Genomic DNA, 19,233 nt, shown 5'->3' on the forward strand with positions numbered 1-19,233 from the left:
GCCGGCTAGCCCCATTTAAAATCAAACCTGAATCATGTTGAAATATAAGGTATAAGATCCATAAAGAAGCCTCCTCTAACACCTTATGTTGTATTTGGTTGGGGTGAATGATTCCGGAAGGAATGGAATGAAAAATGAACTATATTATGGGCAATTGTTAACAAATTTCATTTCTTACTCCATTCCATTCCTTATATTATGTGCTAGAGATCATACCTTCAATTTGAGATGGAATGCTCCATTCTCTTCTACCCCCAATTTCTTCTCAAATCTCATCATAGCAATTTTGCCCTCACTTACATTTATTCCATAACTTCCATCATATCTTTATTAGTTCCAAGTAATTTTACTCTTTTCATTCCATTCCATCCATTCTCCCCAACCAAACACAACATTAAGGTTTTAGAGGGAATGGTTTTCTCCCTGGTATCAGAGCTCAGTGATCCACTCTTCAACCCAAATAATGGGATTTCGAGTGAAGGCACCCAAATAATGGGATTTCGAGTGAGGGCGCCCGTGATCCACTCTTCAACCCAAATAATGGAGGTTTTAGAGGGAATGGTTGTGACAGCCCTCAAATCCGGGGGTCTGGATCTGGTGCCACGTGTAAATAAAAATAATTTAAAACCTGTATTTTTGAGTCACTGAAAGAAAAACAATTTAAAAAAATACAAGTATTTCAAAACCTGAATATATAAAAAAAATGATTTAAATTAAAACTCAAATTCACCCCCTGAAAACAGGATCGCATACAGGTTACAGCATTGAAATCAGAAACTAAAACTATCAAATTTAATTACAAATTAAACTGCATTATCAGCTAAACATCGATAAGAAGAGTAGCTGATGACCAAATAAACAAATCTCATTTCCAACTGAATTGAATTGCAGAACTCCAACTGCATCTAGTCTTAATCACATCGTCCCGGATACCCTACCTAACAATTTTCCTGAACTCAACCACTTGCAATCCTTGCCTAGTCTTAAGTGAATCATCTTTATTCCTAGCTGAAAAGGGTTAGAAGGAATAGCAAGAATGAGCAATAATGCTCAGCAAGAATAACAAAATGAAATTGATATTTGTTGTACAGCAATGCCATAATAAAGAAGTGAAAATATTTAAAACTGCAGAAATGAATGTATAAGCAAATATCTCTTGAAGGCAGGGTAACTTCTTTTTAAACTATTCACAATTTTATTGGGCTTTAAAAATAATTGGACACCTGGCTATAACAGATGATCAGTCATGCTATAGTCCATAAACCAAGCTTATTCAGCAAGGTTGACAAATATTACGAATTCCGGTAATCCGGGCTTAAGGAGCCACCTTTCACGCTGGGCCGGTGCCCGAGCCTCTTACGCAAAAACAACCCAATAGTTTAATTTTTAAAACAATCTGCAGTTCCATCATGTAATTCAAGAGCCAGAATAACATTTTGTTAAAACAATTTCTTTATGCATATCATAGTGTAGAGTTGATACCAAAAGTGTTATCCGTTCAACCAAAAAGTTTAAAAGTACTAGATATGCTTCACAAGAAAGTAATTGCAAATAATTTGAATCATGATATAAAGAAGGTTTTAGTATCTATAGGTACTAGAGGAGTAGGGTAGAAATACTTGCTTCTAAATTGCGAGAGAAGGTAGAAGTACTTGCCTTAACTCCAAAGTTTAGCTCAGATTCCTAGTAACACTATATACCGCATAATCATTCCTTTCTGCCAGCTTCTGACACACTTTTATCTATAACAAATCTCCGTCCTACTTCAACTTGTAACATTCTGCTTGGCTATTTCTGAATACCCCTTTCAATCACTTCTCGATTAATGCCTCGGTCAATGTCTTCAATTCTATACGATGATAAAATAGTATTTCAGTCGTCGGATTAGACATATTGACTAACCCTGAATTGCATTAAGACCTATATATATATCTACCCTTCGCATATACATACCACAGTCACATAAACACATAGCACATAGTTGTACAAACAACCCTTTTTATAGGCATTAAATCCATATAATTTCTAACGAAAATTCGGCAGCATCTCCTCTGTTTATAAGCTTATCCACCTGTTTGCAATGCCAACAACCAACCAATACTATTGCTAACACATGAATTATTAATATAAAAAGATCCCTTGACTTGCAGTAAACACATAAGAAAATCTGTCTTGACTTGTAGTAAACATATAATAAAATCTTTTAGCAGGATTGCTAACTTGTTATACGCAAAACACTTTTAATTAGATATACAAGGTTAACCGAGCCAATCAATGTAATAATCAATTATATGCAATTAGTCAAGTATAACCTCATACTATGCACTAGCAAAGAAAGAAAAATAGAACAAATAGTTCAAACAGCCCTCGGTCTATGATTTTTAATAAATTGAAAATTTATCTTTTTAATACGAAATTTTTATGAGACTCTCCTAAATATTATTCCAACCTACAGTAAAATTTTCAGAAAGAAAATCCAAGTTTAAAGCTGTAAAACAGAGCCTGGAACAGGACAACCCTGCCCAGAATTTTCAGCACCATACTATACTAAAACGGTCATATCTCCTAGCTCGCTAATCGAATCGATTCGATTCTTTCGCGCACATAAACTAGACTCTGAGGAGCACATAAACACACAAATATTAAGCATATAATTCGATTCTATGAGCCCAGAATTGTACTACAAAGCAGATCAGCCGCAACCTAGAATTCAATCGATTATGTGTAAATCTGAATTTTTAGCCCAATACTTAACTCTTACATTTACACAAAATATTAAACTTGAAAGCCTAAATACTCAGTTATATATTCTCATAATTCAAGTACCCCAGTCATCCAATTATACTACTAGTTGGCGTACTGATTATAATCGACCTACAACAACCAAATTCAAATATCAATTAGGCACACAATTCAATCATACAATTACTAACACCAATCTCAATCTCAAAAATTCAATCAACCTTCAATTACAAGCATATAATCAGTTTATACTCATGCAAGCACACATAAATCAGATTATACACACATATCAAATACATGTACACGTATAAACACGGTTCACCCGAATATAATTTCGATTATCCGACATGTAAATACACGCATATATACACATACATGTATCACATAACTGATTTAATAAGTAAAACCATCGAGTTTATACCCATTGAATCGTAACAGGAGGTGCAGGGGTTTGGATGGTCGCCGGAGAAATAGGCGGCGGCTATAGCAACGGCAGGAGGAAGAAAGAGCCAACGGAGAGGGTGAGATCAAGAGTGATTTGGGTGAGATACGTGCGAGAGTGAGAGATGAGACATAGCAGCAAGAGTTTTATGCAGAGTATTAGAAACAATGAGGAAGGAAAAAGAAAAGAAAAGAAAGGCGGTGGAAAAGCAGGGGCACGTGGCTAAACCTTTTGTTGTCACATGTCCTTAACAATCTGGCTAATCAATTGATTCGTACCCTCTTTAACTGTTTTACGGAGATAACTTGCAATAAAATTTCTCCCGAAATTTATCGAAACATTTTTTTATAAATCCAATAATATTACAAAACTAATAAAATTAAAGTTTCGGGATTTATAGAGCATTTTCGAAATTTATACAAAATTTAGAAGTTAGTTGCGCTTTAAAAATAATTAAAAATCATGTTCTTAAAGAAATAAGATTTTTAATATTTTAAAAACTCCTAAAATATTTATAATCACTATTAAGCAATTAAAATAATTATTCAAATTATCTTTGTATTTTTACAAAAATAAATATCCATTTAAGAGGATAATAAATCTTTGATAAAATAATATAATAATATCAAAAGCAGAAATAAATGCACACATAGACATAATCGTATACAAATAGATCAATTAAATCTCTTAACAGATAATTGCACGATCAACAGATATTTTCCCATAACCCCGTTGACCAGGAAAATATTTAAACAAATATATTTATTTTTATTTTTTTGAAATTTACCAAACTGGAATAAAATATTAAATTTTATTCCTCCTTTTTATAAAAACCATTAATAAAATATTTTGAAAAATCCGGGTTGTCACAATCTACCCCCCTTAAAAGGATTCCGTCCTCGGAATCAGCGAAAAGAAAACTAGAGCGTACGATCTCTTTAATCCATAATACTTCTTTATGAGGTGATATCCTATTGATTGCTGTCGTATATTCGCATCATCATTCGCTTTTGCTCATGGTACCTCCTACTATAAAGGCTTAATTTTACTTGGCAACTCAGTTGGCATACCTTCAACTATTAAAGATTACAAGAATATGAAAGATTAGATCTATTGGAACAAATATAACGTGATTGGAAACAAAAGAATAACCGAGAGATCAATATGATCTAAAGAACTTGGTGTTGCGTGTCTAAATTAAGACACTACTAAAGGTAGTTAACCTTCTTGTAATGTACAACACACACAAGTGATGGCGTCCCATCCAACTCCTATCACACAGACTGGTAGTCCTTGTGTCCCCTATAGGTAGGGTTGTTCATCTCAGTTAGAGTAGAATGATATAATAGATATTCAAAATCAATTAAGAATGATTGACTTTTGATGAATGAATCTTTGATGCGCACCTTGGGTTAAAAATTGAATAAGTTCCAAAGGTGCTAGTTTCAATGAAAAGATTAGTTAGAAATGATAAAATAGACACAAGTATCATTTTATAACTCATGAGATTGAAATATAGTCTTTATCAAACGTCTCTAGGAAAAGATGTTAAGACAATTCATTGATGAAGAAGGTAATCAATATAATCAACAAAGAGGAAGGTATTGCCAAGATTCTTCAAGATATGCTGCTCTGATGGATCATTATTCGATTCTAATCTTCTTCTATTTTTCAGCGGTCGATGATGCTCAATAACGTAAATTATCGTTGACTCACAATGGTCTGTGAAGATCTCATTATAAATATCCATGATCGTCAGAAGTCCTGCTCAGCTTCGCATAGTCCGAAATATTATCGAGTTTCGTATAATCATCACCACTGAGTGTTGACGTCTTAACTTACTAACAAGTACTATATCCACTAATCTACACGAGCTCTAAATAACTTTAACGTTCATTATTTAACTATATACGAAACTTCTTACTTGACCCTACAAGTTTCATATTCTTGTATTAGCTCTAATGCTCACTACTTCACTATATACAAAGCTTTAAATTCGGACCTGTTAAGACCTATATTCTTTCACCAATTCTATATATCTTTAACAAGAATCAAAGATAACTCCCCAAATACTATTCAAAGATTGGCAGACACTATAAAGATTACTCTAGACTATGTGAGAATCTATACTAGTCCAACCTCAATTGGTTCCCATTATAAAGTTCACCTAATAGGTGTATCTTTCATCCTTCAAATGGTTTTGAATCTAAATCAACCAAAAGAAATCTTATCCACCTACTATGAGTTTCTAACTCAATTAAACTGGTGTTAAGAAATTTTGATCCATAATAAAAACACATAAAGTCACTCTTCTAATTTATCTCTGTCTTGGTGACGAGGACTATGAAATAATTATTGACTTTCTAGTCTCAACAGGTGAAACTATTTGTTTGCTGATATTGGTACTAACTACTCAATAGACTAGAAACTAGTGGGGCATGTTCTTCCTTCCCTGATATATAAACTTACTAGTTCTGGGTCAAGAGAACTAAGAGAACTATTATACACACTATGTTATACTCAAAATCAGTACTCTATTGGAATCTTGGTTCTATTGACACAGACTCTTCCAAAGAGTTGTAGACTACCTCTATGTGAGTTTACGCTTAGTGCACCTATTTATTAGACCTAATATTACCACCTATATTCTGATTTCAATAACTTATAACCTGCAGCTCTGATACCAACTGTGACAGCCCTCAAATCCGGGGGTCTGGATCTGGTGCCACGTGTAAATAAAAATAATTTAAAACCTGTATTTTTGAGTCACTGAAAGAAAAACAATTTAAAAAAATACAAGTATTTCAAAACCTGAATATATAAAAAAAATGATTTAAATTAAAACTCAAATTCACCCCCTGAAAACAGGATCGCATACAGGTTACAGCATTGAAATCAGAAACTAAAACTATCAAATTTAATTACAAATTAAACTGCATTATCAGCTAAACATCGATAAGAAGAGTAGCTGATGACCAAATAAACAAATCTCATTTCCAACTGAATTGAATTGCAGAACTCCAACTGCATCTAGTCTTAATCACATCGTCCCGGATACCCTACCTAACAATTTTCCTGAACTCAACCACTTGCAATCCTTGCCTAGTCTTAAGTGAATCATCTTTATTCCTAGCTGAAAAGGGTTAGAAGGAATAGCAAGAATGAGCAATAATGCTCAGCAAGAATAACAAAATGAAATTGATATTTGTTGTACAGCAATGCCATAATAAAGAAGTGAAAATATTTAAAACTGCAGAAATGAATGTATAAGCAAATATCTCTTGAAGGCAGGGTAACTTCTTTTTAAACTATTCACAATTTTATTGGGCTTTAAAAATAATTGGACACCTGGCTATAACAGATGATCAGTCATGCTATAGTCCATAAACCAAGCTTATTCAGCAAGGTTGACAAATATTACGAATTCCGGTAATCCGGGCTTAAGGAGCCACCTTTCACGCTGGGCCGGTGCCCGAGCCTCTTACGCAAAAACAACCCAATAGTTTAATTTTTAAAACAATCTGCAGTTCCATCATGTAATTCAAGAGCCAGAATAACATTTTGTTAAAACAATTTCTTTATGCATATCATAGTGTAGAGTTGATACCAAAAGTGTTATCCGTTCAACCAAAAAGTTTAAAAGTACTAGATATGCTTCACAAGAAAGTAATTGCAAATAATTTGAATCATGATATAAAGAAGGTTTTAGTATCTATAGGTACTAGAGGAGTAGGGTAGAAATACTTGCTTCTAAATTGCGAGAGAAGGTAGAAGTACTTGCCTTAACTCCAAAGTTTAGCTCAGATTCCTAGTAACACTATATACCGCATAATCATTCCTTTCTGCCAGCTTCTGACACACTTTTATCTATAACAAATCTCCGTCCTACTTCAACTTGTAACATTCTGCTTGGCTATTTCTGAATACCCCTTTCAATCACTTCTCGATTAATGCCTCGGTCAATGTCTTCAATTCTATACGATGATAAAATAGTATTTCAGTCGTCGGATTAGACATATTGACTAACCCTGAATTGCATTAAGACCTATATATATATCTACCCTTCGCATATACATACCACAGTCACATAAACACATAGCACATAGTTGTACAAACAACCCTTTTTATAGGCATTAAATCCATATAATTTCTAACGAAAATTCGGCAGCATCTCCTCTGTTTATAAGCTTATCCACCTGTTTGCAATGCCAACAACCAACCAATACTATTGCTAACACATGAATTATTAATATAAAAAGATCCCTTGACTTGCAGTAAACACATAAGAAAATCTGTCTTGACTTGTAGTAAACATATAATAAAATCTTTTAGCAGGATTGCTAACTTGTTATACGCAAAACACTTTTAATTAGATATACAAGGTTAACCGAGCCAATCAATGTAATAATCAATTATATGCAATTAGTCAAGTATAACCTCATACTATGCACTAGCAAAGAAAGAAAAATAGAACAAATAGTTCAAACAGCCCTCGGTCTATGATTTTTAATAAATTGAAAATTTATCTTTTTAATACGAAATTTTTATGAGACTCTCCTAAATATTATTCCAACCTACAGTAAAATTTTCAGAAAGAAAATCCAAGTTTAAAGCTGTAAAACAGAGCCTGGAACAGGACAACCCTGCCCAGAATTTTCAGCACCATACTATACTAAAACGGTCATATCTCCTAGCTCGCTAATCGAATCGATTCGATTCTTTCGCGCACATAAACTAGACTCTGAGGAGCACATAAACACACAAATATTAAGCATATAATTCGATTCTATGAGCCCAGAATTGTACTACAAAGCAGATCAGCCGCAACCTAGAATTCAATCGATTATGTGTAAATCTGAATTTTTAGCCCAATACTTAACTCTTACATTTACACAAAATATTAAACTTGAAAGCCTAAATACTCAGTTATATATTCTCATAATTCAAGTACCCCAGTCATCCAATTATACTACTAGTTGGCGTACTGATTATAATCGACCTACAACAACCAAATTCAAATATCAATTAGGCACACAATTCAATCATACAATTACTAACACCAATCTCAATCTCAAAAATTCAATCAACCTTCAATTACAAGCATATAATCAGTTTATACTCATGCAAGCACACATAAATCAGATTATACACACATATCAAATACATGTACACGTATAAACACGGTTCACCCGAATATAATTTCGATTATCCGACATGTAAATACACGCATATATACACATACATGTATCACATAACTGATTTAATAAGTAAAACCATCGAGTTTATACCCATTGAATCGTAACAGGAGGTGCAGGGGTTTGGATGGTCGCCGGAGAAATAGGCGGCGGCTATAGCAACGGCAGGAGGAAGAAAGAGCCAACGGAGAGGGTGAGATCAAGAGTGATTTGGGTGAGATACGTGCGAGAGTGAGAGATGAGACATAGCAGCAAGAGTTTTATGCAGAGTATTAGAAACAATGAGGAAGGAAAAAGAAAAGAAAAGAAAGGCGGTGGAAAAGCAGGGGCACGTGGCTAAACCTTTTGTTGTCACATGTCCTTAACAATCTGGCTAATCAATTGATTCGTACCCTCTTTAACTGTTTTACGGAGATAACTTGCAATAAAATTTCTCCCGAAATTTATCGAAACATTTTTTTATAAATCCAATAATATTACAAAACTAATAAAATTAAAGTTTCGGGATTTATAGAGCATTTTCGAAATTTATACAAAATTTAGAAGTTAGTTGCGCTTTAAAAATAATTAAAAATCATGTTCTTAAAGAAATAAGATTTTTAATATTTTAAAAACTCCTAAAATATTTATAATCACTATTAAGCAATTAAAATAATTATTCAAATTATCTTTGTATTTTTACAAAAATAAATATCCATTTAAGAGGATAATAAATCTTTGATAAAATAATATAATAATATCAAAAGCAGAAATAAATGCACACATAGACATAATCGTATACAAATAGATCAATTAAATCTCTTAACAGATAATTGCACGATCAACAGATATTTTCCCATAACCCCGTTGACCAGGAAAATATTTAAACAAATATATTTATTTTTATTTATTATTTTTTTTTTTTTTGAAATTTACCAAACTGGAATAAAATATTAAATTTTATTCCTCCTTTTTATAAAAACCATTAATAAAATATTTTGAAAAATCCGGGTTGTCACAATGGTTCTCAACAAATCAACTGTCCAATTTTTCGTCTCAGTTGCTTGGCTATTATAGTTTTATCGTTGTCTCTCATCTTTTGAGCTTGTGTAGTAAATTCCAGAGCCATATATGATCTGATTTTATTTTAAATTCTGAGTTTAACTAAATAAAATATTTAGATTAAAAAAAGAATTTCTGTCCAAAAAAAAAGATTAAAAAAAGAACTAGAATATGAATTTCATTTAAAATTCAAAACACACTCGTATATAGTATAGATTCGAATATTTACCATAGCAGTTCATAGTTGAACCCATCTTTTAATAAAAATTATTTCTCACGTACAAACTTGATTTATTCAACTTTTCCAAAGCCCAATTTATGTAACTAGGGCTGAGCATCGGGCGGTTTGGCCGGTTTCGGAGTGCCAAACCAAACCAAACCGAAAATCACGGTTTCCTTCACCATGAAACCGTAACCGAACCGAAAGTTAGAAAAACCAAACCAAACCAAACCGATTACTAACGGTTTGGTTCGGTCGGTTTCGGTTTAATACCCAAATTTTAATAATTTTTTATTGAAATATTTTCTAGTTAAATTCTAATTAATTTTATATGTACTAGAATTCTGGAATATATTTTTGCATATGCTAGCAGATTACCATTCATCATCACACATACATGTATAAATAAAGTAAATAACTTTTATAACTAAAATCCATTGCATTGTTTAATAAGTAGCAAATGATCCATAATCCAGAGAGCAAAATAGAATACAATTTGAAAGCATAGTCTGGCTAATAAAACAAAATCATTATAATCATTTTTAAGGTTCCAGTAACTTCAAGCCATCAACTGCAAGCCTACAAGGAAGAAAGAAAATAAAAAAATCAGTACATAAGCTTACAACCCAAACATTAAGAATAAATATGATCAATCCTAATGACTCACTAAAACAGGGATCAAAAATGTGGACAATGGCCTAACAAAAGAGAAGACAGTGATGCTTGCATGCTAATAAACAAAGATGCCCAGGCCTGTTTTAAAAGGGAGAGTTATATAATATTAGTATTGCAATTATGCTCCTGGAAGCTGGAATGTTAGAACTTATATATTAAGAAAAAAGAACCTAATCTCAATTTTCATCAGACACCATCAAAGCTCCATCCAATTCTAAAAAAGAAACAAAAAAATTTATACATTTTAAAGAAAATAGAAAGCAGACAAAATAAGAAAACTATTAAATATATAATTTCATACCAGAAGCAATTTCTTCATACTTTTCCAACTCTAGTAGCTTCTCACGTAACTGAATTGGTTCCGAAGGACTTTTCAACCAATTCTGAGCGCAAATTAAACTTTCAACTGTCTTTGGGAGTAAACTACTTCTGAATTGGTCAAGGACTCTGCCCCCAGTAGAAAATGCAGATTCGGAAGACACGGTTGACACAGGGACGGCTAGCAATATTCTCGTGCCATCTTTGAAACAATTGGATATCTAGGAGCATTGCATTTCCACCATGATAGTATATCAAAATCTTTAGCTGGCGGCTCAACTTTTTCTGATAAATACATTTCCAACTCACTCTTAACATCAAAATCCTCAGCCATCATATCCATTTCCCATTCTTTGTCCCTTTTTTCATCCAAAATGGCGTACATGGATCTTTCACTAGACACATCTTTCTCAGCCCTTGAGTCCTCAACCTTCTGATGATGCTGATTAGAAACAGAGGACTCGTAAAACTTATAAATTTTTTCCATCGCTTCCTCAACCTTATCAGTGATAGTACCAGCTTTCACCATATCATTGTCACACAACCGTTTTATATTCCACCGAACATATTTCATCTTATATCTCGGATCCAAAGCCACACAAACAAATAACAAATAATTAAAATCTGCATATTCTCCCCAATATTTATCGTACTTTACTTTCATCTTTCGAGCCATATTCTTCAAAGCCTCATCATTACTTCCACTCATCATCCATTTCAACATATCATGCACTTGTAACATTTCACGGAAAAAGGAATTAGATGAGACATACAGGGAGCTCGAAAATTTCAAAGTGCAATCATAAAATAGTTTTAAAAACTCTACAAAAACTCTGGCACAAGTCCAATCTTCCTTAGTAGGCGGCCCTCTAATTTTTTTATCAAAATAACTCTTATATGCTTTATCTTCTTCCAATAATCTGTCAAATGCTAATTCATAATCAACTGCACTCTCTAACATTAGATAAATCGTATTCCACCTTGTATCTACATCTATTGATGGCATGGCTTTGGATTTAATCTTTTCTATCTCCGCACATTTTTTAAATGCATCAAACCGGGCAGCTGAGGAGCGAATGAATTTGACAGCATTTCTAATTGCCTCAATTGATGCATTTTCTTCACTTAGTCCATCTTTTACAACCAAATTCAGAACATGGGCAGAACATCTAACATGTAGAAACTCATTGTTTGCAATGCAAGAACTCCATTTTCCTGTTTTGTCTTTCAAGTATTTAAGAAGTGCATCATTTGCACTAGCATTATCAGCCGTCAAGGTTAGTATATTATCAATCCCCCACTCTAGCATACACTTTTCAATCTCTTTCCCAAGCATCTTTCCTTTGTGACTTACTACGTGACGAAAGTTTAAAATTTTCTTTTGAAGCACCCAATTATCATCTATCCAATGAGAAGTTAAGCACATGTAATTAATTATCTGATTCGAGCTCCAACAATCAGTAGTCATGCATATGCGCTGATTTTTCATCATAAGTCTTGTTTTCTTCTTTTCATCTTTATAAACTTTTATGCAGTCCCTCGCAACTGTCCACCTAGATGGAAGATTGAATCTAGGCTCTAACTTCTTACTGTATCTAACAAAGCCCTCACCTTCGACACAACGAAAAGGATACTCATCTAAAATAATCATTTCAGCCAAGGCTTGTCTACACTCTTCAACATTAAAAGTGTGAGGTTTAAGAGTGTTTCCTCCATCTTTTTTCTTATCAAATGAAAGCAATGGCTGATCAGTTTTTACTTTCTTAAAGGGATTTTTCACACATTGATTAGCATGGGCCCATAAAGTACTTGTTCCATTTTTTGAATCATATGCATACTTCTTCTTACAAAAGTTACAAATAGCCAACTTGTCACTGTTAACCAAACGAAAAACTTTCCATATATCAGATCTAAATCCTCTTTTCCTCATACCTTGGGGTTTAAGCTCATCCAATATATTTTCCGGTTGTTTGCTGTCACCATCAGTAGTAACAGGATCCACAATAATAACATCAGGATCAGCAATAACATTAGTAGCAGGCCTCGGTTGAGAATCATCGACTGCAACATTTCGCAAAATATCGCTTTCATTTGCTCCGGCAGGAACACTTTCATTTTCAGGAGTTGGAGTAGACATGTTAAGTTGTAAGCTGTTGAAAACAACAGTGAAAATTAGCATAAGATTGAATCAAGATATGAAAGAGTACTATCTAAAAAAGATTGAATAATATTATAGTACACTATACATTACAAAAGGGATTTAATATCTTAAATCTTAATCATAAAAAGATAATATAAAATGAAGTAGCACTTACAAGATTAAGAAGAAGAATGTGTTGTGTAAAGTTATTGAGTTGTCGTCTTGTTAACGTGGATGTTATGTGTACTTCAGACTCCAGTAGCCACCAATCAGTATAAGAGTAATAACTGATATGAGAAGCCGAGGAGACAGGAGAGAAAAAAGAGGTGTACACAGTACACTGTACAATAGTTTAGAATTGGTAGGGTCACATGTATAAAGGTCTTAAATAATATTTCTAATAATATATATATATATATATATATATTATATTTTCGGTTCGGTTTGGGTAAAACGGTCGGTTTATTTTCAAAAACCAAAACCAAACCGAAAATTTCGGTTTTTATATATTATAAACCAAAACCAAACCAAACCGGTAAGAAACCGAATTTTTCGGTTTGGACGGTTCGGTTCGGGCGGTTCGGGCGGTTTCGGAAAAATTATGCTCACCCCTGTATGTAACCTTTGTTTTGCAGTAAATTTTCAATTGTTTACTAAGGAGGAGTCCATTCCCTCCTTTCCAACACAAGATCACCTCATTTCCAGGTGATTCTCTGCATGTGTCTACCGGCCGCAGCATGAAGGGGCTTTTGGTTATTAATTAATGAGTCCGATAAATGAAAATCGGAAACTCAAAATCATGTATTGTGTTTGGATGATCATTATTCCCACTTGAAAGAAACATCAGAGTACACCGCAGAATCAAGAAGTAACATGTATTAATTATAGGCCGGTGCTCATATATATACATTCTTCACATATAAAAAAATGTAACAAAGAAATCTCTGCGAAGCCTTACATGACGGATATCAACTTGCGTGCTACAGGTCCCAAACAAGGGTTTTCACCAAAAAAAAATAAAGAAAATAAATCTTCTTTGAAATGAAAAACACATCACACTTTGTATTATACAGGTAGGCAGTTATGTACGTTGAGAGTTATCTCACTAGTCCTTCACCTTCACTGATCCATCTCTGATAAGTGCAAAGCTCAGACTGTTGTATCGTTCTCGCGAATACTGTCTGGATGCTTTTCTCCAATCTGTTCCGGACTTCATCATTGCAGCAAACTCCTCATAACTTATGCGTCCATCCTGAAAACATTTGACAAAATTTACATTTTGGAGCAAAACTTGATATATGAACAAGTATGAAACTGCATTGTGTAAAAATATAATGATTTTTCTAGTGTGTGTCTGTGAGCACATGCTGAGCACTAAATAAGTTTAGAAACTTCAACACGGGGTCAATTAGATGTGACCAGTTCTGGCAGGCCGAACCAATGTTGGGATCAAAGAACAGAGGTGATACCGAATCTATCCAGTAACTCTAGATTCTAAAAGGGAAGAAAATACAGCATGAATTTTGAATTATAACCGTGATGACTAATGACTTCTTCGTTATCTGATCAGAGTCAATCAGTCTACTTCACCAAATAATGCAGAATTTTACATATTCTACTACAATCTAAATTTGAATATTAAATCAACATTAGATTTTCTTTTTTTTTTTTTTGAAGAATAATTAGTATTGTACAAAAGATTGGTAATCACAAACCTTGTCTGTATCCACGTCCTGAATGATCGCATTAATAACTTCTTCGCTACTACTGTCAACTTCATTTGACAATGCATCTCTAAGCTCTTCAATCTCTATGTATCCATTTTTGTTCTGATCAAAGAATGCAAATGCTTTGTGCAGGTGGTCATCATTTCCCATCTTTTTCAGGTGGACAGAAATGGCTACAAATTCTCCATAGTTCAGATGTCCATCTTTATCAATATCTCCCTGTGAAATCAGCCCATGGTTATTCTTGCAAATTTGAACAGTAGTAGCAGCATAAAAACAAGGTGTTACAGCTGAAGGCTCGGGGTGTTCACAAGGAATTCCGGATTAGGTCCTCTGATCCAGGTTATGGAAATAATCTAAAATTTATTGGCAACTTTCTAATCTATACACAACTTTAAATGTTTAAATTTTAAACCAGAACAGCTGCTTTATAATCTATCCTCATTTCCTTTAAATTCAGATAATAAAAATATTTGCTCTGAAGTTAGTTGAACTATAAAGAAAAGCCATATGTTTGTACATTTTAAATGATGGTTTTCAAACCTAGGAAGCTCCAGGTTGGTATCAAAAATAACATTAATACCATCATTAATAAATTTATATTTTTATTGTTTCTGAATCAATTTGCCACCTTCAATATGCTTAATTTAAGTGATCCTATTCTTTCAACAAGTATAAAACAAAGGTTCGACATACAGTACTTTGGAAAATCTAATACTTACAGCATCCATAAGAATTTGGAGATCCGCATCAGTAATCTGCTGCCCAATCTTATGTAACCCTGCTCTCAACTCATCCATGTTTATCTTTCCCTTGTTATTAATATCCATCACTTTGAATCCCTCCTTTATGCCTGCCACTTCTTCAGCTGACAAATGCTCAGCAATCACCTGTGATTGATGGCAGTTTAGTACCCAGGTACAAACAAAGAAATAACCATACAAAATTTGCCAACTTCAATATGAAGTAAAGTTAAAGGTTTTATGAACATGGACTAATATATTGATTAAAAAATGAAGGCTTCAAACAATACCTGTAGTGCCCTCTTCTTGAGCTTGTTCATCATAGAAAATTGCTTGAGTCTTGCTTTCACATTTTCACCCAAGGAAACATTTGGAGCCTTCTTGGCGTTTTGTATCCAAGGATGATCTGCAATTAATAACCATTATTAAGATACTAAAATTTAACACTCATGCAATTGGTTGCAACTTGCAAGCACTAAAACATATATGATTTATGAAGTTTACATAAGAAGAAAATGCTAAGTTATTACCAAGTACTTCTTGAGCAGTAAGACGTTTCTTAGGATCTGGATTAAGCATCCTACGCACAAGGTCCTTTGCACTATCAGATACCTTTGGCCATGGGTCTCTTTTAAAGTCTACAACAGACCTAATGATTGCCTGTGCAACTCCTTGTTCAGTTTCTGCTCAGTCATAGAATAATATAAGATTAGTATATCTGAGGCTTGAATAACCACAAAATTCAAGTACTCTGGGTATCGGAAAAATCATTGTTAGTATAGTAACTATTCATACCTAAGATATCATAATAGGATTGTCCACTTTTAAACAATAATTTAATAAATAAAACAAATTGTAGGATATTCATTGACTCCGTGCCAGGAACCAGAATATTGAGTGCCAGGGGAGCAAAAGTTAACATTACGAAAACTTGCATCCTCCCTTGGTCAAACTACATGAACATTGAGGTTCTTGAAATTGTATCTACTTTAATCTTATTATACACAGAAAAGTATTAAGCTACTGAGCTGTCCTGCAGCCGCCTCACGATTATAGTGCACATTTGCACAAATTTAAACACACACTACGAGCATGGAATTTTAAGCAATCAAAGAAGAAAAACTATTTCAGAAACAAAGAAACTAACCTGCCCAAAAGGGTGGGACACCGCAGAGTAAAATGTAGAGAATTACACCAGCACTCCAAACATCTATCTCTGGACCATAATTGCGCTTTAGCACCTCAGGTGCCATGTAGTAAGGACTTCCTACAATTTCATTAAATGTCTCACCTGCAAAGACCAATAGTGTATTAGCAATGCAAACTTATCTAGCTATCTTGATAATATATTGAGCTAATCAATCATGTGCTCTAGACGTATAATCTTACCAGGTTTGAAGAATACGGACAATCCAAAATCAATCGTCTTCAAGGCTGCTGTTTCCTTTTTGTTTGCAAACAAAAAGTTCTCAGGTTTAAGGTCCCTATGCATAACACCATGCTTGTGGCACATCTGCAAGATAACAAAGACACTTATTCATATTTTTTAGCAAAGCAGAACACAGTAGTTGCAATGCTAGTTCTCCAACTAATCCAGAGGTATGCATGATTATAAAGACCAAATTCGCAGAATAAACATCGACATCCTATAAAGTAAAAATCTCACCAGAATAATTTCTATAATCGTTCGAGTAACACCTGCAGCAGCCCTTTCAGTATAATGTCCTCTAGCAACAATCCGATCAAACAATTCTCCACCCTCACACAATTCCATAACCAAATGCACCGCCTTATCATCCTCATAAGTGTCCTTCAAGGTCACAATATTTGTATGCTTAGGCAAGTGCTTCATGATCTCAACTTCTCGCCTCACATCCTCAATATCCACTCTAGTCCTCAACTTCTTCTTCGAAATCGACTTGCAAGCATAAACATCACCTGTTGATTTCTCAGTACACACATAAGTAACCCCGAATTCGCCACGCCCCAGCTCATTACCAAGCTCATATGTCTCCTCAATTTCATGACCAGTGGGATCCTCCAAAACATAAGACTTGTGTCCACCTTTTGTATTGTTTGCAACATAATCAACTGAGAATGGATTTGGCTTGTTTCTCCCCTTCTTTTTCACAGAAGGATCTGATGGAATTGCACAACAATTTCCCATCTTGTCTAAATCCCAGATGAATTAAAACAAATATCAATACAACTAGGCACCAAAAATCAAGAAAATTTATACAAGGCAATAAAGATCAAATCTTTCTTCAAATTCTTGTACAGAAATGAAAACCCAACTGGGAAACAGTTTAATATAAGTAAAGGAATGATTCAACTAAAAAAATGAGTTGGGCTAATTCAAGAACTGAAAAACAATGTGTAAATGAAGTGAATAATTAATAGGGCAGGTAAGAAGGAGATTTAAGGAAGATGAGAGGAAGATGGTTGGAGAAGAAGAGGTCGAGAAAGGGAATTTAAGACAATGAAACAGAGTTAAACAACTCACAAGTCAAGGACATAAATTATTGACCCATTTCTTGGCTACTTCTTCTTATGTTACTAGTACTACTAATCAAAATTATGAATATGTGTATGTGTGTTTGGATTATTCTGTTCTTACAAGTATTGAATCTTCTCCTATCTTTGACTCTACTTGTATGTTGTTTGTTCTGTAAGAAACAACAGTGGCACAAACTAAATTACAGGTGTTAAGATTTGTGTGTCAGACACTTTTATTTCAGTGCAATTTATTTATCTGTATTTAAATTCTTATATTCCTAGTTTTAGTGTTATCATGTTTTGGGCATGTGTAATCAAATCTTCTTCCTTGTTTGACTCAGCTGTGAAGTTCCATTTCCGTCAATTTAATAAAAATTGTGGTACAATTTATAATTATTGTTAAATATAATAATAATAATAATAAAGCTAAATTTATTTAAATTTTATAATAACTGGAAGAGCAGTTTGATACGACGGCATAACTAACAGCAAGAGGCAATGAATGCATGCCTATCATTGGGGAAGTATTAGTTGGAAAAAGTCGCGTCTAATATGCCGGCCTTCTGGAAGTTGACTTTGGTCATCCCTCCATTCTGACCGCCCCGCCCGTGTGTTTCATTGTATAGCAGCAATAACTTTAAATTCATCCCCTCCTAACTCTGTATTTGAGGTTTTTTTAGGTAAAATCTAACTTTTCGATTAAATTTAAGACAATATCTCCTTAGATATCTGATTTTTGGCACGTAAATATGGTTTGATTATATAATAAAAGATTTTTTTGGAAAAAAAGTTCTGAATAAAAATATTATATCAGTACATGAAATACTTGAAAAACACAATTTTAACTATGTGATCAATATAACCTAGAATATGTGTTAAGAAATAAAGAGATAGATATTAAAAAACAGAAGGAATATATTACATAAATTGAGTTGTGTTCGGCACATTATATTAAATTATATATATCAAATAATAGTTATAACCGAGAAATGAATAAATTCACTTTGATACTTTATCACCAAACATTCTAGCCTTTAGAGCATATTCAGCAGAGTCCTAATATGTTTCCTTTATAATAAAATACTAGCCTTTAACCCGTGCGAAGCACGGGCGGTTATAAAATTCGTAATTTATTATTATAATTTAAATTTTAACATCATCTTATTAGTATTTAAGTATTAATGAATTAGATTTTAACCTGATTATATTTACCAACTGATTACATTTTTTGGACGATTACGAATTATACCACTATCGGTTTATTATAATATATAGTATATAAATAATATATAAATTATATTTAAAAGAATAATGGTGGAGTTTTTTTATCTTGTATTACATCACAAGTGTTTGTAATTTGAACGGCATAAAACTCTTTAATATTGTAAGAGCAAGAGAAGTCTACATGTGACCGACTTGTAGTTATAAAGGAGATGACCAAACTAAAATTTTGTACGACTACAAATTAAACCTATGTTGCCTTATTATATTATA

At 33.4% G+C, this 19,233-nt stretch overlaps 1 protein-coding gene and 1 long non-coding RNA gene across 2 annotated transcripts; both read right to left on the bottom strand.

Annotated features, from left to right (window-relative positions):
* Positions 1-693: 693 nt before the first annotated feature.
* On the bottom strand, positions 694-9,355 carry LOC135147085 (uncharacterized). Its single transcript, XR_010284498.1, has 5 exons — positions 8,473-9,355; positions 6,966-7,158; positions 3,164-6,317; positions 1,657-1,849; positions 694-1,008 (listed from the first exon to the last, which is right to left on the bottom strand). It is a non-coding gene; the product is annotated as an uncharacterized LOC135147085 (long non-coding RNA).
* Positions 9,356-13,634: 4,279 nt separating this feature from the next.
* LOC108227856 (calcium-dependent protein kinase 8) lies at positions 13,635-17,982 on the bottom strand. Its single transcript, XM_017403222.2, has 8 exons — positions 16,910-17,982; positions 16,633-16,756; positions 16,391-16,534; positions 15,774-15,926; positions 15,534-15,649; positions 15,223-15,390; positions 14,489-14,719; positions 13,635-14,025 (listed from the first exon to the last, which is right to left on the bottom strand). The coding sequence occupies exons 1-8, from the start codon at positions 17,408-17,410 to the stop codon at positions 13,879-13,881; spliced, it is 1,584 nt and encodes a 527-aa protein (XP_017258711.1). The 5' UTR covers positions 17,411-17,982; the 3' UTR covers positions 13,635-13,878.
* Positions 17,983-19,233: the final 1,251 nt, after the last annotated feature.

This window comes from Daucus carota, chromosome 6, assembly GCF_001625215.2.
Source record: "Daucus carota subsp. sativus chromosome 6, DH1 v3.0, whole genome shotgun sequence".
NCBI lineage: Eukaryota > Viridiplantae > Streptophyta > Magnoliopsida > Apiales > Apiaceae > Daucus > Daucus carota.